This window comes from Coptis chinensis, chromosome 4 (genome assembly GCF_015680905.1).
Source record: "Coptis chinensis isolate HL-2020 chromosome 4, ASM1568090v1, whole genome shotgun sequence".
NCBI classification, from domain to species: domain Eukaryota; kingdom Viridiplantae; phylum Streptophyta; class Magnoliopsida; order Ranunculales; family Ranunculaceae; genus Coptis; species Coptis chinensis.
The window spans coordinates 14,334,746-14,361,827 of NC_141459.1; the positions used below are offsets into that span (position 1 = coordinate 14,334,746).

Below are 27,082 nucleotides of genomic sequence, written 5' to 3' on the forward strand. Positions count from 1 at the left end.
AATTCTTGGTCACGTTCTTGGAGTCGTCCTCAATTCTTGGCCCTCATTGGTCACGTTCGAAATAAGATCGAATCTTATTGGTTGACCACATCTCCATCACATGGCCTCGTCCAATCGAAAACAGGGCTTGTGTAGTTAGGAACCGAACCCTACATAGAAACAGGTGATTAGAGAAAAGAAGCTATATATATATATATGTACTTGGAACCAAGGCCCAAAATATCGATATCGATCAATATATCGGTGTACCCAAAAACCGATATATATCGGATATATCGGATATTTCGGATATATTCATTTTTTTGGTAACCAGTCCAAACTATTTAAAATAGCATAAATATCGGATATATCGGAAATATAATATCGGAAATATCGGATATATATCGGAAATATATTGGAAATATCGGATTTATATTTTAAAATGGTCAAAAAGTCAACCGATATATATCGATTATATCGGAAATATCGATTATAAACCTAGCGATATAAAGTTTCATATCGGAAATTCCGATATATATCGGAAAAAAAAGAATTCTATATTCGGTGGATATATGTCGGAAATATCGATGTCGGTGTACCAAAATACCGATATATATCGGCGATATATCGGATATATCGGCGATATTTGGGTCCATGCTTGGAACAAAGATAACAAAACTATAAAGGCATATTTAAACCCAGATGCTGATGTATAGAAACTTGCGCATTCCAACCTAGTTCCCCTTTTGGTCATGAAACAACTCACACACCTCTGCTTCAGCCTTCAGGTGTACGATTGTTTGCCATTCGAGTAAGCTTCATTAAAGCGTGCGAAGCATACCCTCGATTGGTGGAAGAAGGAGTGTGTCCTTCACGTGTGTGTGTCATTACACGTAGGATTATTGGCACGCACAACTATGAGCCAGGGACAGTTGCTATAACAGTACTTGGTCCAAGAGATTGTGTCTACTTTTTTTTTTCGATGAGTTGAGATTGTGTCTACTCAGCTCACCCAAGCAGCATAACTTTGAATGAAAATGGCAAAAACATACTAGAAATTCATGCTTAATTTGTGAAACAACTAAATTGGTTTTTGTGATAGCAAGAAATTTATTAGCCATCTCTTGATCTAGACTAAAATTATCAATGCTGAGGACAACGTCTTATATTTCATCGCCAAGTTTCATCACCAAAATGTGAATGCAAAATGAGCTCATCCCTCACGTTGGACTACTAGTCTACTACTTGATTATTGTTCACTACGGAATATTAAGATTTCTTAAAATGAAAATAAGTGCTCATTCTTTTGTATAATTTCTCCGAAATAACTTGTATTCATTTAAACAAAATAGTGTTCCCAGGCACTGATCTTCTGTCTCAATGAATTGAACCAAAATTTCAACAACATCTCAAGCTTAATTAGTTAATGTACTTGATAGGCTAATTGTCTCTGAGATAAAAGGAACATCTGGTGATGGTCCTATATCGATTTCCTTTAACTAAGCCATGGCCCAAAATATCGCCGAGATATCCGATATCTCGCCGATATATTCGATAAATGGTACTTGATAGAGATCAATATTTCAGATGATATATCCACCGAATATTAAACCCCTTTTTTTCCGAGATATATCGGAATTTCCGATATGAAAGTTTATATCGCCCGATATAATCGGATATAACGATATATATCGGTTGACTTTTTGACCAATTTTTAATAATTTAATATTGAAATGGAAATATCCGATATATCCGATATATCGGCGAGATATCCGAGATATATCGGTGAGATATCCGATATTTTAGAAACTCACAAAAACCGAGATATGATATATCCGATATAGATATATCTCGGTTTTTGGGTACACCGATATATTAAACGATATCGAAATTTTGGGCCTTGAACTAAGCTAGTTGACCGAGCTGAGTCCAAACTCCAACGTAAATAGCAACGAACCTCACACGAACAATTACAAAATTAAAGTATGACTTTTTTAATACCTTCTTTTTTCAGGTGCTCTGGTCCATAATACCTTTTTAATTAGTGCGTGCCATTTTGAATTAAATAATAGTTATATGGTACTTCCTCCAAATATATTCGACTTTATATGGTTTCATTGATTGAGTGCACTGCTTCAGTTACTTTAGTAGTAGTTCCGTTTCAAAACACAACATTCCTATTGCACAAGCAAAAAAAATCACAGGGTTCAACAGACAGCTTGGTCAAGTTTGGCAAAGCATCAAGTGGTTCAACATTGCTTGGTTTTCTATACACATACTCACGTACCTTCCAGTGTTTTGTTTTGATTTAATCAACAATCTATTTGAAGAAAATCAGGTTGGTCCGCACTTGAGTATATGTGTGATGTCAACGCTTTGTGTTTTCAAAGATCTTGCCCCGCTAAAATGGGCTTTATTTAAATTGAAAACTTCTATATAAATGAATCATACTTCCATCTTATAATTTATGTCTTGTATAGTTGCTCCATATTTAATAGCAACAGTGAGCTTGCATTAATATTATTGGCTTATTGCTTTGCAATGCAAGGACATTATTTTAGTTTTAAACTTGAAAATCACATCCATGATATATAATGTATATTTAGTTTAATTATATATATTAGTAATACTTTTTGGAATGATTTAAAGGTAAGAGCTGATCGAAATAGTTTCAAATCCAATACTATTTAAAGCTAATTATATGAATGAATTATAGGTCGGAAAAACTTCAATTCTCGTTTCCTTTTTGTCAATCTTTTGATGTATTTACATTTGTATTTTTACTAAATATATTATTTTTGTGGGCAACACAAAGATTCTCACCTTCCACGGCGCTAGGTGAGGTATGCAATTGTTGTATGATTGTAGCAAATGGTCGGCCCCAGTCATTTCTCAAACGACTATCCTTCCAATAAAAATAATTAAAAAAAAAAAAAATTGGGTTTGCAATTTAAAAGGGACTAGCGGCGCAATTTGTAGTGCGTTTGACACTTTGACCTCTAAATCATTTGTTTAATTTATTTCCTTTATCAATAAATATATTTTTTGATTTTTTTTTAAAAAAAACAATAAAGATACCTCAAGTAGACTGTAGACATGCCAACACAACCATTTATTTACTTTAAAATTTGGCAATAAACGAAAACGTGCATAAATTGGTAAAATTAGACAAAAACATAACGCAGTTTTGTTGTCCCAAACCCAATAAATTGTCCTAGTTGTCTAGCCAATCAAAATTCAGTGTATAAGGACTCTCCAATAATTACAAAAATATTACTCCTTCACATGCCCTTAATTACTATTTTGAATTATCAAGGAGAATTTCCACGTAACTCAATATATTTATACTCAGCATGCTTATTTTACTTACAAATATGTTAAATAGGAACATGTACTTTTATTTTACTTACAAGCTAATATATACACGTAATTGTTTTATCAATCCCTAATTTTAAGAATTGAAAAATAAACTAGTTGTGTCATTTCCTAATTTTAAGAATTGAAAATAGAATGGAAAACAAGAATTATGCTAATATTTTTTGTAGCACACATTGTAGTTGCTATTAATTAATGATAATACTAAATTTCAGTAAAAATATAGGTTATACCTCAGGGACATGACAATGGCAAGAAGGGCAGGCCCTTGTTTTGTTCTACAATTTTATAATAAGTAGGCATGGTTTTTAATAGCTAAAGAGATGCACACAAGCGGCTTTTAGTAATAAGTATTTGCCATTTTAACTAAACATATCTGAATATTTTGTGATTATGTGTAGAGTGTGATGTTTGACAGTTGTGCAGGAAGCAAGGGAAAAGGCATTTTGCATTTGGATTTGCATGCATGATATTCTGTTGCTATTTTTAGTAACCTCGGAGAAACCATGGAAAAAAAACAAATCCTTTTAGCTTTTTAAATGACAAGTGGATTCTCCACAGTACGTCCACATTCTTTCTCACGTACTCGGGACATGCGAACTCGGGGAGCATGTTTCTGTTAGTGACTCGGTTACTATCTGAGTTAAACAAATTTAAAAATAGGAGCAACAAAAGCAAGACTTTTGAAGGACTATACTAACCTTTGTTTTTGTTCTAATGACCAATGCATCTTTATTTCTCTTTAATTGACAAATGGGTCCCTAGTTTTCTGTTTATATTACTAAAAGTGGGTCGTTGGTATTTTTTTTTTTTTTTTTTATTATTTTTTTTTTTGTGAAGAGAATATAATTCTAGTTTATTCTTTTTAAAAAATCAAAATCAAAATCAAAATCAAAAGACTAGCTAGTAGGAAAAATGCAAAGGATCCCTCTCTTTCATTTGGACACTAAAGTACGTGTGTGTTTTGGCGGTGGTAGTGCTAGAATCCAATATATATTTTGACTGCCTATTGAGGCTTTTTACATATATTATGTGGCATCAATATGATTGAAAGTTGGCGTGACGTGAAAGTTATTGTATCATCAATTGTAAGTGGATGATATGATACGAGGTGGTCCTTATGTTGTTTATTGTGTTAGTACTAAAAAAAATCATATTTGAAGTCGTTGCTTAAATTACACTTTTTTTTTTACATTGGTAAGTTGGGATTGCGTTTAGTATGCAGTGCTAACTTAGTCAAAAGTTTCTCATAAAAAGGTTTTTTCTAATCGAAACTAAAATATTCTTTGGGACATGCTAATAAGTAATAGGCTCAAGAGGCGCTTAACTGAATACCGGCCTCATTGGAAAACATGTGGGTGCTCATCGTCCACATGAGCATAACGCCTTGTCGGGAAAAGTGTTGATCAACACTTCTCTCTCGAAAGGTCACTATCAAAAGTTGCACTATAAAGTTATTTTAAGTCCAGGTGTCATCTCTGGATTCTAAATGTATAGGGGGAAAAAAATCACAATTTGGACTTTCATGAAAATATTTCTACTGTACTTTTACAATTAAAATAAATAAATAAATGAAATATTGCAAATACTCATCATTTTCATTTCTATCCATGTCACTTAAACGACTAATACCAAATGCAACTAAAATATAGTAGCGGAAGTTTTTTCTTATAAAATCATATAAGAAGGGCAAAACTCCAAGAGAATTAATGTTCGATATCAGAAGTTAAGGTTAGATATATTTAATTTAAATCATTTGATTACTTTCGGTGCATTTGTAGAACTTCAACTTGTATGTCCTCCCACTTTTCAAATCCACACCAAGAACTAGTTCACTAAGTAGTTTTTTACCTACTTGATATACACTAGGTCAAGCTAGCTTGAGCTTGGAAAAAAAAATAAGTAATTCTATCTTTTTTATTTTAAAAAACATGACTAATTAACAATTAGATAGAATTAATTGGTTTCGTTTTGACTTGTAGTTATTAATTGCCAATATTTTAATATTTTCGTTTTAGCAATTTAAAATTCTAGAATTAATTGACCCTAATTGCAATTGCACTCGAATAGCTAGAAGTAGAATACATAGATTAATAGGAATGAAATAATTAAGAAGTATTTAATTTCTTGAATGAAGCAAACAAATTATCTCTCAAGTCTCAACTTGTATTTGTAGGCCCGTTCTCTCATCAAATTAAAGCATCTGTGTTAAGGATTCAAATTGAGCTTTCCCTTTAAAACATTACTTAATTTTGCTACCAAGACGAAGGGATAATTTAATCTCATTTATCTCAGCGTACACAAAAATAATCAATCTCAATCAAGTATTCAAGTTAATACAACTTTAGAATAATCTACAAAATTGGCTAATTAATTAAATTTAATTCTAACTCCTAAAATCATATGCCACCAAATACTTCCTAGTATCACTATTCATCTATACAAGAAATCGTAAATAAATGGTATAAGACATTTTGAAAAGAATTGTGAATGTTTTAAGTTCAATTATTCCTAAGTTGGCCTTTTAACGTACTCGTATGTGAAGAAAAAAAAAAAAAAAAAAAAAATGCTCAATTAAATCGATACTAGAAGAAAAAACAGGTTGACAATGTTTTTGTTCAGATTTTGATTCTATTCGACACTCCTGTTTTACTTTTTTTTCAATGCATGCAACCAGATTCAAAAAATCAAAAATGTTAATGGATGATTTTGAACTACAGTTTGATAAAGTTTCTCGAGATTTGATTCACTCTAACTTGCTATGGATCACAAATCGTATCATTAGATTAGAGTGATCTAAAGAGCTAGGTTTTGGTAGAAATTGGTCGACAAAGGATACAACTGGCATTCAATAATTCTGAAGGGCAAAAAAGTAAGAAAAAAAAAAGCCATAACAACTTGATGTACGACCTACATATAAAAACTCTACACGTGTCGGTGATCTATAAGGCAGACGGCGCTATCGAAATACTAGAATAAAAAATTCAATCATGTTGCGATTGGACATTGAAAGGAGCCCTTTATAGGTTGTGACAATAATACCACTAAATGGTTTTAAACATAAACCACCCTGGTTTTCCATAAATAGGTGGTTTTATTTTCTTCTAAACAGCCAATTAGCTTTCCTTAAAAAGCAAGTATTTTGTGGGGAAAAAAAGTCATTAGAGAGAGGGACCTGTGCAAGACACGCTGCTCTACTGTTTGTTCACTCTCCATTAATGCTTTACTAAGTAAGCTTAATTTTTTCTTCTAACTAATTAATCTTAATTTATTTTTCGTCTTTTTCTTCGATCTCCGAGTAATTTACAGTTTTTTGAATATGCATGTATGTTTGATAATTTTTTATTTTATCATTTTCCTGTCTCAGATCTTTGAACATATTGATGATTATACGTCACGTTTTTTATGTTAATTTTGGCATCTTTAAATCTAGGAAAATTTGAAACTCTAAGAGTTGAATTTACTGATAAAAAGAGATGGGGAGAGGAAAGATTGTGATCCGAAGGATCGATAACACGACAAGCAGGCAAGTAACTTTTTCGAAAAGAAGAAATGGTTTGTTGAAGAAAGCTAAGGAGCTTGCAATTCTTTGTGATGCGGAAGTTGGTCTCGTTATCTTCTCTAGTACTGGAAAGCTTTATGATTTTGCAAGCACCAGGTGAGATACTTTTTCTCCAAATCTCACTCATCATTCTCTCTTCCGCTTGCTCTAGCTAGCTTATATAACGAAACTATCCAAATCATGTATTTATGTAGATTAAGATTTTGAATATTTATTTGAGGAATAAACTCGTACGTCTGATCTATTAATTTAATTACTGGAGAGAAGTTAGATCATTTGTTCATGAAATGTGCTAAAATTGAATAAATAATGTGTTCATAATCTGGGGGTTTGTCTGAGTTCAACCATGCATTGCATGGCTCCTACTAGGTGATATAAAGTAGGGTTTTGTGACCTTGTGATGTGTAGTTTGCTAGCTGATGCATGCTTTCCTCATTATTAACTAGACTTATATCGTGAGTAGTCTGTGTATGCTATCGTAGCCACTCGGTATGTAGTAGCAATTGCATGCAGTAGGTAGATTCGATCACAAATTTCATAGGTGATGTGGAAATTGCGAGTGTGCTTGCACATAATGACTGGGGGAGTTTCTCTATATATAAATGTTCCACCATTAGAAAGGGGGAAGAATTGTTGATGAGAGAAATGGAATTGGTAGGTGTTCCAGTTGAGCACTTAATATATTTTGTAAGGATAGGGAAAATTTCGATCTACACGTTTTCTACCTTAGTATCTATCGTTTCGGCATGTAATTTGGATATGAAACTTTTAGAGTTTAGAGTAAGAAGTCTAAATGGCTTAGCACGCACAGTCAATTAAAAACTTCATTCTGTGCTTTGAGCCGGCCTGTGAATACTATATACCATTTTTTTTTCCTGATAATAGTGAAAGCTATATATTATGTGGAGAAGTGTATCCCTAACGTGGAAAAATATAAATGACTCATATCCCTTTGCCACACAGCATACCTTGTCGCGAACATATGATTCCATGCGTCCAAATATCTATGGAGTAGTACACATATATATGTATAAATATATATTACTAAAACAACCATGCTCTATGCTACTAAACCTCAGGCTGGTGAGCTTCAAACCTAACCTAAGTAGTTAACATTGGTTTTCGAACTTTTTTTTATTAAGGAGCGACGGTGATTCGTTGGATTTGATCGGATATATGTCTTTGGTCCGATTGCTTTCAAATATATAATAATGGTATCTATAATCATACCAAGATTTTCTAAATGGTTATCCTGGGAGACAACATATGCAATATCAAATTCTCATGAACACATCAAATTAACTCAATCTTGGAGTACTATGGAGAATTCATACACAACACAAAAGTTAAAAATGAAAAAGAGGAGATGGAGAAAAGTAAATATGTATTAGAGAACCAGTACAATAATTAATTAGTACATTTGATTTTGCAAATCTATGTGTTGCGTTTGAGATCCATTTATCATGGGATATAACTTGCAATACAAGAACTTCTAAAAGACAATTTCTAATTTTTAAGATTTTTTTAACAAGTGGAAATTTTATTGACAATAATAATGAGTTTTACAAATAATTAAGACAGACATGCAACAAGTTGTGTCGTAAGTCTTTTTTGAATAACAAATCCTATCATTTTAAAAACAAACTCGTTAGAACTAGTTGTCATAAAATTATTGTCCATAACTTTCTGAAGTCTCTCGAGGAGCTCAACAGATTTGTTATCTCAAGAACCAAAGTGTTGTTGAACCTAACCTAATAAAACAATGTTATAGTTAATCCTACCTTCTTAATGCATCTCTATCTTCCCTGTCATCTCTTGCTTCTTTCTCCTATCTCAAAGTCACTATTCCTAGCCCCTTGGCGGAGGACTCTTAGTTGCATGTTTTCCTATCTCAAATGTCATCGACCTCATTTGGATTAATGAGAAAATCTTGAGGAGTTTCTTTCTTCACTTGTACCCAACCCTCCAAAATCATCACATAAAATGTCTCTTGATCCATCGATATTTAAAACCCGAGAAAATATGTCTACAATGTGTTGAATGGTCCCTAAAGGCATCTAGTATGCTCTTTTTTCATATAGGGCAAATATCACCATCATAGTACATAAGAATAATAAGATGGTACCGGAGAATGACACAATACTCCACCTGCGACATACATTGTCCAAGTTCCTCCATCGGAATAGCAAGTGGAAATCATTTGCATGTTCATTTTGCAAGCTCCCAATGAATGATGAGCACATAACTCAAATTCCCTCTCAAAACCAACAACAATCTTACCGTTGAAAGCTTTTGCCAAAACTTTTTTGGGGTTTTAAGGGGATGGTAGCATTCACAGCCCGAGAATTAAGGTCAAAATCGAGTAGACGGAGATGCAATGCACTGCTAGTATCATCAAGAATCTCACCCATAGGCACTGGGCCACAACTCCTAAGAATGTGGTTCTTAAGCTCTAAAGTCTTAAAACGGGAAGCAACAAAAGCAAATGTCGAGACATCAATGGCACAATAGATACCTAACTCACCAAGATGTAATGGAAGTGTCGCTAAATGCCATTGTAGATCACTAAAGCCAGGACCATCAGAAACTACAATACCTAAAGAACACCGCGGAGATGCTGATCAAAAGCCTTACCTGCCTCTCTAAAAATGGATGGTGGACAAGTACGAATCGCAAAGGCTAACTTAGAGAGCCCAACACAAGCTTGTAAGAATGATAACTCACATTGTGGATCCTCCAATACAGCTAAACGGTCCATCAAAGTCATTGTCTTTTAACACACTTGCGAGTAAGGCCTATGATAGAAGATGAATCAGTGCTAACTACCCCTACTAGCAACCTGACCCTTGTTGAGGGCAGGATAAATCTGAAGGAAAAAGACTGGGAGTGGAGCGACGTGGATCCAGTGATGGCTAAAATATCTCAGTTTTAGCCACATGAAGAACCTACCCGTGAGAAGGTCCTTCTTCCTGAATCATACTCAAAGCTGCCGCCACCTGTTTTGTATCCCCAATCAGAATCCTATCGTCTAAGTACCAAGTCTGTAGTAATAACTGACATCTATACTGGATCTGTAGAATCAGAAGATGCAACATCAGTGAAAAGAGAAAGGGACCCAAAAGGTCGCCTTGCTGGACCCCAGTAGCAGATCATATGTAATCATCTTCCAAGTATAATTTCGCAAGTTGACAATACAAATACTCGACCACCCAAGGGGCAATAGTTGGGCATCAGATACGAACCTCTCTCAACATAGTAGTTCGATTAACTATGTTAAAAGCATTCTGAAAATCTACAAACAATATAAAAAAGGAAATACTATCACTGTTAACATATATCATGCAATTGACGGTGCAAAAATCACCTTTGCTCCACTAGGGACAACAACCCCATATTGAAAATTTAGAATACAAAAGGAATATATGGGTTGGGGCAACATGCTGCACCCACCTAGTTCAAACAAAATGAACTACACACCTTTAAGGGAAATGGAGTAAATTACATTCATCAAACAAATATGATAAAGACCTCGAAGGATCTTTCCATTTATGTAGCCAAGATGGTTGACCATTGACGAAAATGGACACATTGTCCTGTAGTGCCGCACCTGCTTTAGAAAGAGCATCTATTCCCCCATGTTTGTAGTTGAGACTTGCAGTTCTTCAAAGGCTAACTTGGTAGCAAAGTTCATGGTAAATTGTTTGTGTTAAATGATAGAGTAGTTGCTACAGAATCAATGTCCACCAGTTGCTGCCTAAAAATCCTAGTAACTGCACGTACACTCATTACCTTCAACCATTGCTAGACATTCTGCTCTAAAGTTGGGGCAAATAACAATATTTTCCATAGTGAAAACTTGAATTCACCATTGTTATCTCTGCGTACAACACCACATGGTCTTGGGTTATTTCTGAGGGATGCCCCATCTGTGTTTAGTACTTAAAGGAAATTTGGCTCAGATCCAACAGCATTACTTCATTTGAGGAGCTTTCCTGGGTCCACAATTCATCGAAGAAGGAGAGTGTTCACTTCTTGACCATAGTTAAAACTGCATGCATGAGAGAGTTGACCAGTAATCCACGTGCTTACATAAGCTTTGCAGTCCCATATGTTAGAGCATTTCTAGGTGGTGTTAGTATCACCTACATGTTTGAGGCTGAAATTTGAAACAAGTATCCAAAATTTTAACCAACTCTAGGTGGAGGCAAATAACAGCCGCAAATTTGGAGTAAGACTTACCACCGCAACACTACTTTATCGTGGCGACACTACCAATGTAAGCCCCAAATGAAAAAAAAAATAAAAATAAAAAAACCCATGCGACATTCCCACTGTCGCCAACCCTTTAAAAATATCAAACCCATGCGATATACTCTTTAACAATGTTATAATGGTGAATAAGAGTCGATCTCAATCTAAAGCATTGTCTAAATATCAAACCCTTATAAACTAAGAGAAATGGACGAAGAAGAGAATATTAGTCTTGATGGTTGATTTAAACTAGTAGAGATTTTCTTTTGCTCAAGGATAATTTTGTATTAAAGGTAAAAAGTTATAAAGAAATAAAATTAAAGTTACATCCTATGTGGCCATGGATAGTGTTCCATGCCAGATTTTTATGTAAACCTGTAGTAGGTTGCATTGGGGGTCCTCTAGTGCTTGTTTGAAGTCTGGTCCATGCATTCACCATCCACATGCGAGAATGCATCCTTCCTTAGCACAAGAATCAGCCCCAAAGTTGGTTTCCCTCCATGTGTCTGTGATGTTCACCCAATTTAGTTACGCTTTGAGGTTTTCACCATATATATCCCACCTTGTTTGACTGAAAAGCATAGACAGCGACTTGTGAGCCTGATTCTATCCATAAGTCCCTCCATCTTTGCTCAATTGCTCTCCTTGTACTTTCTATAATGTCGTGACATTCTGCAATATAACAAGTCTCCACACCTAGACTCCCAATGCAATAATTTGAACTAGAAGAGACGAACAATTAATATATTTATGAAATAATTTGAAATTCAAGGGAGAAAAATTCTACATAATAGGATAACAACACGTGTTATGCACATTTAGACCTATGATATCTGAATAATAAAAATGATTCTCATCACTATACTTATGATTGACATATACTCTGATACAGTCATTTTTGGGCTCTTCACTTTCACACACAGAACAACTCCCATTAGTTCTTCTGCATGAAAGTCTTTGATTTACACTTTCTCATGTATAACTTAAGTGCATGGCCTACATTTACAAGAATACAAATATGAATGTTACTAACTACTATGTTCATAGTGGCTTCATATTGCCCCCTTGATAGGAGAAATTAGCCTACGAATTGGAAATGAGTTAATAATATGAAGAAAATGGCACTCTCACAAAGCTTTCCTCTCCTTTCTACAGTACAAAAAAAATATAAAACTCAAGAGAAGATTCACATTCTCTCCCCTTCTCTCAAATACAAGTCTCATCAACCAAGAATTAAATTTCATTCTATTCTCATTTGGTACACCACTTTTTCTTTCTTCTTTTTTTTTTTTTTTTTTCTTCTATAAACTGCCTGATTGTAATAACTAAAACTAGAAAGTAGACTCGTGCATACGAACCGCTCTTTTAAAAATTTACTCAGCAATCATAACAAATCGTGATTTCTATTTTCGTCGCTAACCTATTTTAATTTATTAACAAATTGTTTTAATTAAGTCTTAAAAACCCGTGTTTTTTAATTAGGGGAGGAATCCTATTTTAATTTGGAAATAAAGAGTTTTTATGCTATTATTTGAGTTTTGATTTTAAAAAGAAAAGAGATTCCCATTTGAAGTTGGATTCTAAAAGAAAAAAAAATTCCATTTTAAGTTAACTATTAAGTTGATGACGTAAAATTTTAATAGAGCTCGAAAAATACCCCTTGTGAGAACTTTAATATTAAGATATATATATATAATTTCCTTACGTGCACAACAAGCTGACCCAACAAGAAAAACAAGGATGAAATCAATACAATTAAAACAATCAAAAGCACTAAACATCCGGTATTCTCGACGTGAACTCCACCAACAGCAGTAACAAAATCACATTGGAAACCACATCTTCTTATCTGGACCAGCTTCAACCTTGCTCATTCATCCACCGTGTTGGACAGTCTTCCAAAGTAAAAACTCGTAAGTCTTCAAATTGCACAACATAACACTCCATGACAAAAGTGGCATATAAGCAATTCCAATGGAACGCCCCACCCAAAGCCCAACAAAGGAACGGTGGCCTGACCAATAAACTCAAACCAGCAAACCGGACAACGGGTAGATTAAGGGAGATAGCCTTGGCTTGGAACAAGCAAAGTATAAAGCCAAACCAGAAAATCAAACACAAGGGCTGAACCCATAGCTTTGGCGTCGATTGAGAGATGCTGGACTAAGTAAAGCCAACTTAAAGCAACAAACACCACCAAAAACCTAGATTTGACTTATTCAAGGTCTTCAAACAAGAAACAATCTGCAAAAATAACGAAGATGGCTTCCCAAAAAGAGGCAACCCAAAAACCCACAACCAAATCCAATGAAGACCAAAACCAGTGTCGATCTAAGTACGGGTTAGAGAAAACCCCACAATTAAAAGAGAAGCTTTTTTCTCTTTTTCTTCTTCTTTATTGCTTCCGAGTAAGAGATCTACCTTGAATCTAGGACATTTGGGTTGTGGATGGGATGAGAAGAGTGAAATTTGGGTTGGAGAAGGCTACTAGGCTAGGGTTTGAATAAGAAAATAAGGGTTTTTGGTACATCTCAAAATAACTATTTTTAGTAACGATTCACCCATTCTGCTTCATGTCAATATTGTCCCCAGTTAGCCACAGTGAATTCCGACAGTGTGGAGTTTATTTATAAGGAGACTTCCTAGTAGGTCACTCATCGTGGTACTGATCCCTCCTGATTGAGCACGCTCAAATACAAAATTCTCACCAATCTACAGCCAACTGAGCTTGAAAAGGCAACGATATTAGACTTTAGCAGATAATTACCCATATCCAAGATCTAGGACAACTCTTAAACGAAGTAGGACCATACTATGGACGCAACTGTCACTCATCACTAGACTAAGCACCTTTCCTACATAGCCCTACTCGGGCCACACCCAGACAGACCCACCACCTTTGAATCAAGCCATTATTTGCTCTAATACCATTGTGTCGATTAGCTCTATCATGTCTTGTCGATATTCTCCTCACTTACCCATTGTGGAAATTCAACCGTATAGAGTTTTATATCCAATGAGACTTCCTAGTAGGTCACCCGTCCTAGTACTGCCATTGCCTTAGCATGCTTAACTATAAAGTGCTCACCAACCCTGCAGCCAATTGTACACGTTTGAAAAGACCACAACATTAGGAGTTGAAATATAATTTCCCATATCCTAGATCTACGACAGCTTCGTAAGTAAAGTAGAACCACACCGTAGTGCAACCATTACCCATCACCGGGCAATATAGGCGCCTTTCCAACATACTTTTCCTCTGGCCTCATTCAAAATTGTTACAATAATTTTGTACGTTACGTTGAATTTACATTTCTACCCTATATTATAATTTATAACAAGTAAAAATTAAAACCCTAAGGGTATAACATTACATGTATTTTTGTTAAGAAAAAGTAAACACCACTATAGGCCATAATGTGGGCGGGCCTTATAAGAGCTTTAGAGTTTAGAGGGTCGGGCTGAAGGCCGCCCTCATGCTTCAAAATCTAGGCCCTTACCCTTTCCTCAAAACATGAGGGCCAGACCAGGCAGGTCCAGCTGAGGGTTTTTTTTACACCCCTAGGCTATCGCATATGCCAACTATAGTTATTGTCATGGATTGTAGTGGTGGTGGCAATTTAGGTTATTATGGATGGTAAAGGTAGTGGTGGAGTGGTGTTAGTCATTAATGTTAAACAGTCCAAGCTCCACCGGTGGATTAATGAAGAAGGAGTTTTTAATAATTGGTCCTACTCTTAATAGTGATATTTGCAGTTTGGTCCTTAGGTCACGTGTACGATATGTGGGCATTATAGCCATTTTGGAAAAATATGTATGGAATAGACGGCCGTTCAGTCCACTCACAGAAAGGCAAAGTCAACACACTTTAACACAATTTCAGACCAAACCCTAATATCACTAGGACCAAAATGCAAAACACCCTTAATATTAACTCTAAATTTTTAACTGTTATGATCCACTAATAGCCTTTTGAAAAATAATTTTGAAAGCACCAGTAAATGAATATACAACAATGAACACAAACTAAATCCCCTCTGAAAGAAACAGGTCCAGCATGTACTATAGCTAGACACAATATGCACCAAATTTACAGCATACATGTATGAAAGCATGCTGACATGTAACAATTTTTTAGTAAAAGTGTATTCTATAAAAATTTCTACTAAAATGGCTTTCATAAGAAAAATATAATAAAGTACCCAAATAAATAAATAATAATAATAATATGGTGGTAAATAAACCAATCTCTCTGTTTTCTCTAGGCCTTCCACAATCACTTGTAATTCATGATGAACTGACACCACATGCATAAGGCAATACTACAAAACCTGAATTGTCTTTTAGAATACCCTCACGACAGCTCTGGTTTCCCCTCTTAGAATACTACAGAACCTAGAAGTGTCTTAGTATACCCCCACACACATCTTTAGCTTTCTTTTATTATCTTTATGAACTGATATGAAAATACTCTGATGTCGTTAATTTTGATTGTGGGGATGAAATAGCATATCAATATATCATAAAAAACTAGTTATAAAAATTACCTCAATATTCTGATATCTTCTTCATTGCTTCAGCGCATCTTTCTGATAACACACATCAATGTAATTAAATAAATACAAGAATGTTCGCCAATATAAAGAATAAACATGATAAGTAGATAACAGATCCATCTAAATTTTAGACGGTTTCGTGGAACAAACACCACATTTTTACCTTTTTGGAAGCACAACCTTATCAGCCTTTTTTCTTCTCATGTGCTACATGCTCCACGGATTATTTCAAAGTTGGGATCTATGTTCTATTGAATAAATGATTACAAAAACGCTGATGATTTTACCTTGTCATTACCAGCATGAAATCTGTAATTGATCAGTATAACAAGTCCAAGGAGGAACATCATCAATTGCTGAATCCAACTTCAGAAGTCAAGGTATCTCTCAAAACCTCTCTTGTATCTCATGCAAGCTTTCCTGCAGGAGTGAAGGCATATCTTGTGATGTTACTTATTAAAATCACATACCAATATATGGGACTATAAACAATACTGCTAAATGTTATAGGAGTAAGCATGCTGTTGGTATAATAGTAGTCTTGCTGGAAGGCTGCAGAAATCCATCAGAGCATATGTTTGCTATAGCATCAGATGTGTACATACTCATAAATATGGTATCAACAACTGATTTATATGCAGTAATCCAAGTTTCCATCACTAGCTGGTTGTTTTAATATTACATGTGGGTTTATGGAAGATTCATCAACCATACCAACAGCAGTAAGAGGCACGGTTATCTAGGCCTTTTGGTGGCATTACAGAATTTTTATTAGTTCTTTTGATTATAATTGCTTCAAAAATTCTTCACCCATCAATGTGAACCTCGAGATAAGAAGAATCCTGAGGAGAGATTTTCAGTAATCATAGTAAATAAATCTCACAGTGCTCAACTTCTGGACATAGTGAAAACAAAACTGATGCGAGGACGCAATAGACTATCATGTGCACAGCACATGCATAATGCTACAGCTAGAGTTTATCTTTTATCCTATTTCTATTTTGAATCCTTAGTTAATTAGAATTAGACTAGCTTCTATTTTAGTTTCCCAAGTTCTATTATGATTAGGATTTGTTCTTTTTAGCAACTAGTTCTCTTTATAAACAGATGTAAACCTTAAGATTTTCAGACTTGATTATTATTATCGAATTAAGAGAATTCGGTTTTCTATTCAAACCCTAGTTTTTGGGTATTTCCATAAATTTTTATTGGTGTTTATCATCGAAGATTGCTTCCGCCTTCGAGTATACATCAAATTGGTGTCAAATTCTTTAAGATTTTGGGTTTTTCACAATGGTAAATCCAAATACTCTTCACAAACTTGAACCCTCCACCCCCAGAACACTTATTTTTTCATCTTGTTCTTGTGCACTCACACAAATAGACAAATGTCAGACCGAGCTCTCCACTTATATGTTGGCTCCACATGACAAAAACTGATTCAGTATTCTTGAAGTGAATTTCGGTTGTTTCTCCCGAAATGAATAAATATTCTGTCATCCACCCAAAGAGGACCATGGTTGTCACAATTCATGTGTTAATATCTTTTATACATTAACTTTTGGTACCCCAAGAACAGGGGGAGCCAACAAATATTGTCAAGTGGACAAAGAGAGTCATTTTAAGAACAAGTCCTGATCTTTTACTCCTTGTACTTTAGGAGATCTCGTCCTACTTATATTTGATTGATTATTCAATGTACTTTACTGACCGATCAAAAATGCAAAATAAAAAACAAAATAAAACAAAACAAAAATTTAGTTAGGAATGTGTTGAATCGAATTTAAAATAGGTTTCATTTTAATATTCATAAAAGTAACTTGAATAAATCTGTAATTCACCTCCTGTGATTTCGAATAACAATCAGGTTGACAATTTGTGATTCCAAAGATGAAGAATGAAGTAAGAATTTGACCATGACATATAGTGCAAATTCTAAGGTCAAACAACTCAATCTTTGAGTAAGTAGTTTCTTGAACAGCATATGCGTCGCCCCAAAATTCTATCATTTAGCTGCTTTTTAAAAATCTTAACATATTCGTAATATTATGATCAGGAACTGAAATCGGTGCTGATGGGTGCCAAACCCAGGTTTGTTGTAATAAATACCACAGATTTACCAACCAAGCTAGTCGGGAGCACCCATGCATTCGGCAAATTAAAAGACAATGTGTCTTTAATCAGTAGTAGGATCCTCCTTGCACCTTGCAAATGGCAATACGAAATACAATCAAGATTGAGATTGTGAAAATTCCTACAGTCTAGACTAAATTTGAAGGTATCAAACCTCTTGATGACCAGAAAAGTACGCTTCCTATTTCTCAATTTTTGTCTTGGCAATGTTTGTCTGCAACACCTCCTGTCACAAGAATAGATCTTTGTCTACGAACAAGTATGATGTACCCTAAGCCAAGAATTTCAATATGAGTGATACAAGTACGTTGTAAATTCCCAAAATTCCCAAATATAGCACACTGACACAAGCCTTCGGCTCTTCCAATTTTCTAATTCTCAGCAGGATCAACTTAGAGGACTATCCAGTTGTCCTTGGTTTTATATCCACACCTCAAGCAATATTAACTAATTCAGGAAATTGAGGTACTAGTCGCCTACCACAATCTTCACCACCTTGCAGTACTTTTCTAAGCCATTCACTTATCACATGGTTCTTGAATATGTTCTGCAGGTTATTTTCAGCAATTAGTTGACACGTACAAGGTGTACTCGGATATCTCATTCACTCTGCACCTTCATAGTCAGCTCATGCCTCTTACAATCAACTCTTGAATCTAGTTCCAAAAGCTGCAGTATCCAGTATTAGTCGCTACTCAACAATCTTCTTCCTCGATAGGTTTCTACCTTGTCACCTGAAGTCCCCCAATCTAGTTCCTCTCAACTACCGCTGACTTACATATTCTGTCAGATACGTTTTCAGAAAGCCAGGATAAGGGAATAAGAATATTTCTATACAACTCTCAAAACCTAGACGAGACAATTGCATCAACAAAAAGATTGAAACCAAAATATGATAGGTTCTCGACAGTAAAGAATAGTGTCTTGAGGTAAGGTACTTCAATGGCTTCAGGCTGAGGCATAGTCCTCACTGCTGAACACAGGATCAAAAAAAAAAACAAAGGATTATCTGAATTTAACTAACTTCTGTAGAGGGGACTCTAATGAGATTAAAGTCTTTAACTAGTAATATCTTGTCATCAGGTTATGGACATCAAGTGCCACTTGGACAAGTTGCATAAAAGTAGATGGAGTAAGAGTTGGGCATCTCACTGTTGCAAGTGATGGAGTGTATGCCAGGACCCTGGTGAGTTTTCTTACCTTTTCTCAAGGTCTAAAGAACTTTTGGAAGCTCTGCTCCAAGGCAAAGCCTCAAACACCTTGTGAAAACCAAATTGCTATTACGTATACCATGGTGAATGACTACCTTTTCATTTTCTATGAAAATAGTCAAGGAAGGGTGTTGTACCCAGACACAATTGGGACCGCGTAGTATTACAAAGATACTACCAATTGGCTAGAATGGCAACGACAAGCCCACAATGTATGTGAAAGGACTATGGAGACCATATGAGAGTAACACAGTGAAGGAAAAAAATAAATAAATAAAACATCATCTTCGGCTATCATTGCTACTACCATCTCAAGGCTGATATTTTTTGGGAACAATGAAAGATTCTCAGAAGAAAACCAGAGAAATTAAGCATAGGCTACAACGTATTCCCATCTTCTTAACATATTCTAGCTGACCATTGGTGTGTTATCGTTTCCTCAAAATCGTTGGAGGTGGCAAGCTCCACAAATCTAATATCTTCAATGAAATTCTTAAGATTTTAGAGTTCATTATAAAATTTTCCATAAAAATGTTTCTGAAATTTTCTGATTGTAGTAGGGATGTATATTGGATAATGGCAGTCCTGGTCCCACCACAGCCACTTCCTATATTATAGTTGATTTTGAGTTTCCTATTTTAGAAGAGACTTGAGAACTATTTAGTGTTGCCAAATTAAAGTTTCTTGGCTAGAAAGAAACCTTTTCCATAAATAAGGCATGAGAGTCTCATTGTAATGAGATTATTTTGACCTATGAATTTATGAATAAATTATGGATTTTGCCTTTGTAGGAGCTTCTGTGGACAAAATCAGTAATCCACAACATGCCTTTAAAGGATTTTGCCTTTGCAAGGAACCTTTATAGGCTCACACAGATGTAACACATGAAAACCATATTTTTATTGAAAATTCATAACTCAAAATAACCTCATTACAATGAGTCTCTCTTGCCTTATTTATAGAAAAGGTTTTTAAGAAACTTTATTTTGGCAACTACTAAATAGTTCCCTAAACCTTAAATTTCTTCTAAAATAGATAACTAAAATAAACAACAATATAGAAAGTGGCTAATGTGGAACCAGTCCCCACCATTATCAATATACATAAAATATTTGTGTTTTTCACCTTGTTACACCTTAGCATCCTTCGCTAGCACTGTTATGACTATATCAACCTTGGCTTTCTCAGCAAAGTGGTGGTGAATAAGGAGTGGTGTATCCTAAGAGGTCGTACGTTTTCCTTTAGAGCATGACCAATGGGATTGTGATGCGGACATCAATAGGCCCAAGCTCAAATGCATAAAGAGGCGTCCATCTTTTTAGTAGTCTTTTGTTTTTAGAATGCCATGTGGCATGGCATATTACTATTGGTTTATTGCTTTCTAGGATAGTTATAAATAAATGGCTTGAGGTTAGAGTTAGACAGTTGATGTTTAGTAGTGATTTTCTTTCTCAGAGTCAATAAAAGAAACTTCTTTATTTTAGGGTTTTTAATTGTTTTTCATATAAATTGTAGATTTCTTCTTCTTAATCGCTTCCGCTCATAAATCTACATCAGATTGTGTAAAAAGTTTGTGTAAATTTACACAATTCTCACTAAAAAACTTCTACCAATGGTATTGTGTAAAATAACTTTTAACTTAAAAGTGTTTAAATGATTGTTTAAAAATGAGAATAGTTTTACACATTTTTTAACTCAATTAGTTCTAACTACCCACTACTTCAAAAAATGGGATTCCACAAGTTTTGCATTATCTTTATTTAAACTAATGGAAAGCCAACACCACTTGTTTTTGCACATTTTGCAAAAAGATTCCATTGGTTCACTTTTGATTGTGTATTTTTACACATTACACTTATTGTGTAAATTTCTTTTAAAAACACATGTGACTACTATATAGAGCCTATGTGGCTGTGTAAATTTACACAACCCATTGGTAATGCTCTTACCATTTGATGTACATTGTTGTGCTTCTCTTTAACTACTCGACCATCTCTAGTCATTGCCAATTGCTTTTCAACTGGGTACCCCAAAATTGAATGTGGTACCGGGGCAGCTTATTGTATTTTGCACAAAAGGCCCGACTGCACGTAGTCCCCGAATCGGACTCAAGTAAGCATATGCGCAAGGGAGTCGCGTTTGAGATATTTGATATAGCCCCCATGGATAGGGCAGGTCATCGAAGCGAGTTGAGTTCGAGTCGAGCTCAAATTCTAATGTAGAACAAGTAGAGATTTAGACGAAAGAGATACGGAAATCTCAATTAGTATAGAAGTGAAGAAGAAAGATAAGAAATATCAATCTGACATAATCGAAGAGACTGATCTTGAGATATTCTATTGTTAAGTGGTGGTTCAGATTTAATATGAGATGAGGTAATTTGTGTGAGATCAAATATATTGCGTTGAGATATGTGTTCTAACAAAGTCTTTAGAGTTTAAGTAGGAAACAAATCCACTTATGATTCAAATAACCAAATTATTAGGAAACTTGATGCAACAAATAACTTGAATTATTAGAATTTATAATTCTTTACATGTCACATACCTTACTTGAGCCGGACCACAAGCTTTAGTATGAAATGCATGTATATTGCTTTTACTTTAGTAATTGAATGAAACTAACGCCTCAAAAGAATAGTAACAAAATCACGGGTAATTTCTAGTATATAGAGGCCAATTAGAACAATAAGTAAGAAGAAAATGAAGTTTTAGAAAAGAAAGATAGATAATAAACAAAGACAACTCAATTGAGAGAATTATTGATTGTAATTGATTAATAATAATCATAATGTGTTGGTTCTTACAAAATATTAGAGAAGCCATATTTATAGATATGGTCTCTTGACTTAATGCAAAATAAAACTATTTTTAATTCTAATTAAACACAAAATTATAAATTATTTTAACTACTAATTAAAATTCTTCTAGAACCAACTATAGGTATCCTATCCTACATCATTCTCCTCTTCTTTGAAACAACTCGTCCTCGAGTTGAAAATTGGAGAAAACAACCAACGTGTTTAGAAATTAGGTTCCCACTATATTTTTTTTTGAAAGAACTCGCCCTTGGGTTATGCATGAGAATTATGAGAGCTTTGTTTGCAAGATGCTTAAAAGTTATGTCTCCTTGAGCTTTCCATCTTTTCTTGTGTCTTTTTTTTTTCTCACTTCTTGGATGGTCTATCAAAAAATTCGGGAACACGTGGAAGTAGAATTCTGAAGTTCTGAATTTGAAAATTTGATCTTCCAAATAAGTTCTTGACATCACCACTAGCAACAACCAACTAGCTATAGTATTCCACAAATGGGTCTTCAAAGTCAAGATGTTTCAGTACAACTTCAACCATTGTAAACTCCTCTTCTTTAAAAGAACTCATCTTTGAGTTGTTTTCTTGAGGTGAATCTCCTTTCCTATCAATATCCACTTCAAAAGGTTTCTTCTCAACAAAGTTTTGATTTTCAACAAGGCAATTACGGACATCTTCATTGGCTTCAACAGTGACTGCAACTATATCTTTGGTAGGTGGAGGATTTAGGTTGATGGGTTGAGGTTTTGGGTTAGAAATTTTGGGAGGAGTACGTAATATGGGTATAGATATTAGTGGTGGTGTAGGTAATATGACAGTTGATATTGGTGGTAGTGTGGATAATATGGGTGTTGATATTGGTTTCATGTGTAGGTAATTGTGGTGGAAGACTTTGGGGGAAACCGCAGGAGAGGCTTAGATACACTAGGATTTTCAGTTCTAGGAAGAAAAACACACCTTAACATACTTTTCATGCAATACCAACAATAAATAAAATTATATCAATTATTGTTCATGTTAGTCCACACACAATATGTTTCTCCAACAAGAAGTTCATCAACAATAATTGTTTTGGATTTATTTGTATATCTATTTTTTGAAAAATATTCTTCAACTAAGTGAATCCAATCATTAATATGATACTGGCCTTCAAAGTATGGAAGCTTGAATGTTGGATGGAACTGAAAACCATTTTATCGATCTTCCTTGAATTTTGCATGATCACGAACAAAATCTCTATGTAGGGGGCCGAGTGGACGAGCATTAAAAATATTGAAGTCACGTTTGGTGTACCACAAATCAAGGTGTGTGATAAGTGATGGTTAGAGAGGAAAGTTGTGGAGGGGTATAAGAACTCATCTTTATTTGTTTATCTTGCCAAACTCGAAATCAGTCCAAATCGACACCTTGGAAAAAAATGATGTATCTTTTTTACTCCGATGTCAAAACGTCTTAACCCGATTTTTCCTTAGGAACTAGATTCAACCAACTCCATATTGAGATATAGCACGACTCTAATTCAAAGTATTCGGTCTATGAAAATTCAGCAAGATGACATTTTTCTTGTCTTTTGGCCAAAAGGTTGGTGATGATGTGGTGGACGAAATTCTTTCATTGAGTTGAAGGTGAAAGTGAGCGGAATCAATTTGATGATGAAAAAAACTGATGGTGATGAGGTGGTGGGCAAATAAAAATAGGATGGTGATTGATCGCTTTCTAAATGAAAATCGAGAAAGTATGACTCGATACCAATTAATATAGAACAAGTATAGCTTTAGAAAAAAAGATATAGAAATCTCAATTAGTAGTAGAAGTGAAAAAGATAAGAAATATATATAGACAAAATTTAAACAATAAGCTAGAAGAAGATGAAGCTTTAGGAGTAGAAAGATAGATAATAAACAAAGACACTTTCAACCGAGAGAATTCTTGATTGTGATTCAATTCATAACAATCATAATGGGTTGGTTCTTATAAAATACTACAGAAGTTATACTCAAAGATATGGTTTCTTAGACTCAAGTAATGCAAAATAAAAAACACTTTTATTTAACTACTAATTAAAATTCTTCACTTGACCAACTATAGGTATCCTATCCTACATCAAATTCTCTCCCAGTATTGAGTACCTCATCGAGCCTAGCTATACGTTCAACTTCGAACACAAGTTTTTCGGGCTTGATTCTACTTGTTTATTGTACAAGTTTGAATTTGAGATAAATGAACAACAATACTTATAGAATACTTACTAAATGCGAAATATAACATGCAAAACAATGGTGAACACACTATGGTTATAATTAATATGTGATAAACTATTACAATCCAACACATTGTTATAATAATATTCTATGTTTTAACAAAATTATGTAAAAATCTGAAAAGTTTAGAGTAGTCAAGCTCGAACTTTAAAATGTGCACATATTTGACTCATTATTATATTATTAAAATGAGCAAGCTCGAACTCCGAACGATGACCAGCCCTACACATGGATTAACGAAAAGCCCCTTAACAATGTATAAATTTTGGGCAGTTCACTCATTGCCAATTGGTTTCGAAGTTCAATGCTCAAATTTAGTATGATATCATAATAGGTTATTGTAGTTGGCACAAGGGGTTGTTTACTCCAAATCAATCAAGTATGTTTGTCCACATATTAAGCTTCACCCGTAATGGGGACTGTTAAGCTTTTTCATATAGTACTAACAGAAAATTGGGAGACTGAAAGCCTTACATAACATCCATCGCCTTACTCATGGAAGTTCTAGTCCCTTTGTTTACGGTTTGGAGTTGTCTAGGTAGCCCTAAGCTTGGTTAAGGAGGCATTGTCGCCTGTTTTTAAGAGATGTGGTATATTGGGGGTATTAACGTGGAAGCACTAATTGGAGAGAGTTTGAGGATACTTAAAAGCAACGCTCAGTCACTAAAAAGGTGATTATTTCACTCGAGGCTTATCCCCCTATGGTCAAAGTCTATTACTATAGCAACACCCCAATGGGATATAAATTCAACACGCCCCTCACGTGTGACGATATCTTGAGCCCAACACTTGTTAAAGTGGGTGACAGGGAGATGTAAGGATGGCCACAGAAATGTTCTATCAGACAAACTTGGGTTTCAAGATTTTAATGCAAGGCTTCAAATAGTTTAGGTGATTATATATGTACAACAGGAGCTTTTGCACCAAATGATAATCTATTAGTATGGAGTTAATATCGATCAAGCAGCACCTTTTTACTTCCATGTTTCATATGTTTTCCCTTCCTTATTCCATTATATGTAGGGATATTCCCGCCTTTGCAAAACAAAAATCCAATTAAAGGTGAAAATACATTATATATCACCAATAAAAACATAGTAATGGGATGAGATATAATCACTACATAAAGATGAAAAAGATAGAAGAAACGATGACAAAAGTAAGCCTCGACAAAATCTAGAAAACCAAATAAAAAAAATAAAAATGGAAAAACAAAGTCTTGAAGATGTACCAAAATGGCCATCAGCTCATCCATTCTGAAGAAAAGCTAGAAATGGGCGCCTCCATTCGCCTCTAGATCTTTGACCAAGGAAGATTAATCATTTGCTCGATATAACCAACATCTTCAAAGTCAGATGAGGTGTATAATCAAAATGTCTTTGATTCCTCCCACACCAAAAGGCCCCCTAATTACACAAATGGCACAATGTCCATATCTTACAGGCTACAGCCCTTAAGGAATGCATTCATTAGAACAGGGAAGCCAATAGCCCTTTTACCAATCAAAAGAAACATCAAACACCTTGAATGAAGACAAACTAACAAAGAACCCGCAGAATACGGAGTGGGATGGTGCGCGACTATTGAACTCAGCGCATATACAGTAGTACGGCTGCTATAAATTCCTACCGTAGTGATTTTTTCAATATATAGTTATGAATCCAAACAGACCAAGCATTTTTAATCTTACCACATGTGAAGTTATGCTACATTTCATCTATATTTCCATCGAGTACCACCAGGCATAAATTATTTTTGTTTTTTACCGTATACACCCCTCCCACTCAAGTGGCGCTTTTGTGTTAGCAATTGTAGATGATAGATGGCGCGGAGGTCCGCAAAAATTATCATGGCATGGCAGATGCCAAGGAACCCCAATTCTTCATAGATGAGGAGGACAACGGTAAATGCCGGATATAAGGTAAGTTTTAATTTTGTTCGTGGTCCGCTTATGTCCTAAGCAATGTAATTTTGTTATCCCATAACGGTGGAACTCCATAGAGTTAAGGCCCTGCTTTTATTTATCTATATTAGTATGTTCTAAATTTGTTTTGCATGTGTTCTTCAATTTTCACGCGTTCCCATGGTATTTTCTACCTTTCTTATTTTAATACTTTGAAGACAAAGCATGTTCTTGTTTGGGGGTGGCATAGAAACACGTGTAAATTAAGGCACCTATTAGGATATAATACATGTATAATATGCACTTGTTTTATAGTAAAAAAAAATTCAAAAATTAAAAAAATATATAAATAAAAAGTTTATGTTATACACTTAGGAATATTTGTATTGTTTCTTTCTCTATAATGATAATAGTCTAGATATTTCATGTTAGCTCTTATATTAGAATAGTTTTTAGGAATTTAGGTTAATATGTAGGTAATAATCATTTCATCTTTCTATAAATATATTGCATGAGTATCTATGATTGTTTGGCAGTAAGTTTCTGAAATCTAGGCTAGAGTACTTATCCTACAAATCCTATGAGAATATAGCCTAAAGCCTTATATGAGTGAAATATTTGAGAAATGACACAAGGGAGAAGTAAATTCCGAATAGAGAAATCACACGTTCACTTGCTTGATCACTATACCATATCATAAGCGAGAATTTAGGCCCTTTTTGGATCGATATAGCCAGAAATTCAAACCTTATGAAATTATTTTCCGCTAGTCGCCCCTCTGAGCCTTTCTTTAGCATTTTATAAACTGCAAATCCTTTACCCTTTTATACAAAACAAAATAAAAATAAAAATCAGCCTACCCATTTTTGAATAAGTATGAGATTAGAGATGAAATGAAGAATATAAAAGAGAAAGACCTATGAAACCAAGAATTTGTTAGTTGCTTCAAATAAGAAAAGAAAGTTTCCATCCAAAGAAAATAAATAAATAAAATAAAAAGTTAGAACTCCAAAAACAGAATCAAAGGAGTCAAAAGCCTAAA

At 34.6% G+C, this 27,082-nt stretch overlaps 1 protein-coding gene and 1 long non-coding RNA gene across 8 annotated transcripts; one reads left to right on the top strand and one right to left on the bottom strand.

Moving 5' to 3' along the window:
- The first annotated feature begins 6,431 nt into the window (after nt 1-6,431).
- On the top strand, nt 6,432-20,288 carry LOC147502072 (agamous-like MADS-box protein AGL21). 6 transcript variants are annotated; one of them, XM_086607030.1, is made up of 7 exons: nt 6,432-6,584; nt 6,788-7,012; nt 16,025-16,103; nt 17,780-18,001; nt 18,239-18,321; nt 18,410-18,574; nt 18,647-18,858. In XM_086607030.1, the coding sequence occupies exons 2-4, from the start codon at nt 6,831-6,833 to the stop codon at nt 17,969-17,971; spliced, it is 453 nt and encodes a 150-aa protein (XP_086463156.1). In that variant the 5' UTR covers nt 6,432-6,584; nt 6,788-6,830; the 3' UTR covers nt 17,972-18,001; nt 18,239-18,321; nt 18,410-18,574; nt 18,647-18,858. The 6 variants fall into 6 exon arrangements, with proteins under 6 accessions (XP_086463156.1, XP_086463155.1, XP_086463158.1 ...); XM_086607029.1 differs by having other exon boundaries at nt 18,410-18,858; XM_086607032.1 differs by lacking the exons at nt 17,780-18,001; nt 18,239-18,321; nt 18,410-18,574; nt 18,647-18,858 and adding an exon at nt 20,256-20,288.
- On the bottom strand, nt 11,427-25,403 carry LOC147502073 (uncharacterized). Of its 2 annotated transcripts, none has more exons than XR_015221568.1 (4): nt 25,369-25,403; nt 16,011-16,143; nt 15,715-15,756; nt 11,427-11,889 (listed from the first exon to the last, which is right to left on the bottom strand). It is a non-coding gene; the product is annotated as an uncharacterized LOC147502073 (long non-coding RNA). The 2 variants fall into 2 exon arrangements; XR_015221569.1 differs by having other exon boundaries at nt 11,427-14,260.
- Between the last annotated feature and the right edge of the window lie 1,679 nt (nt 25,404-27,082).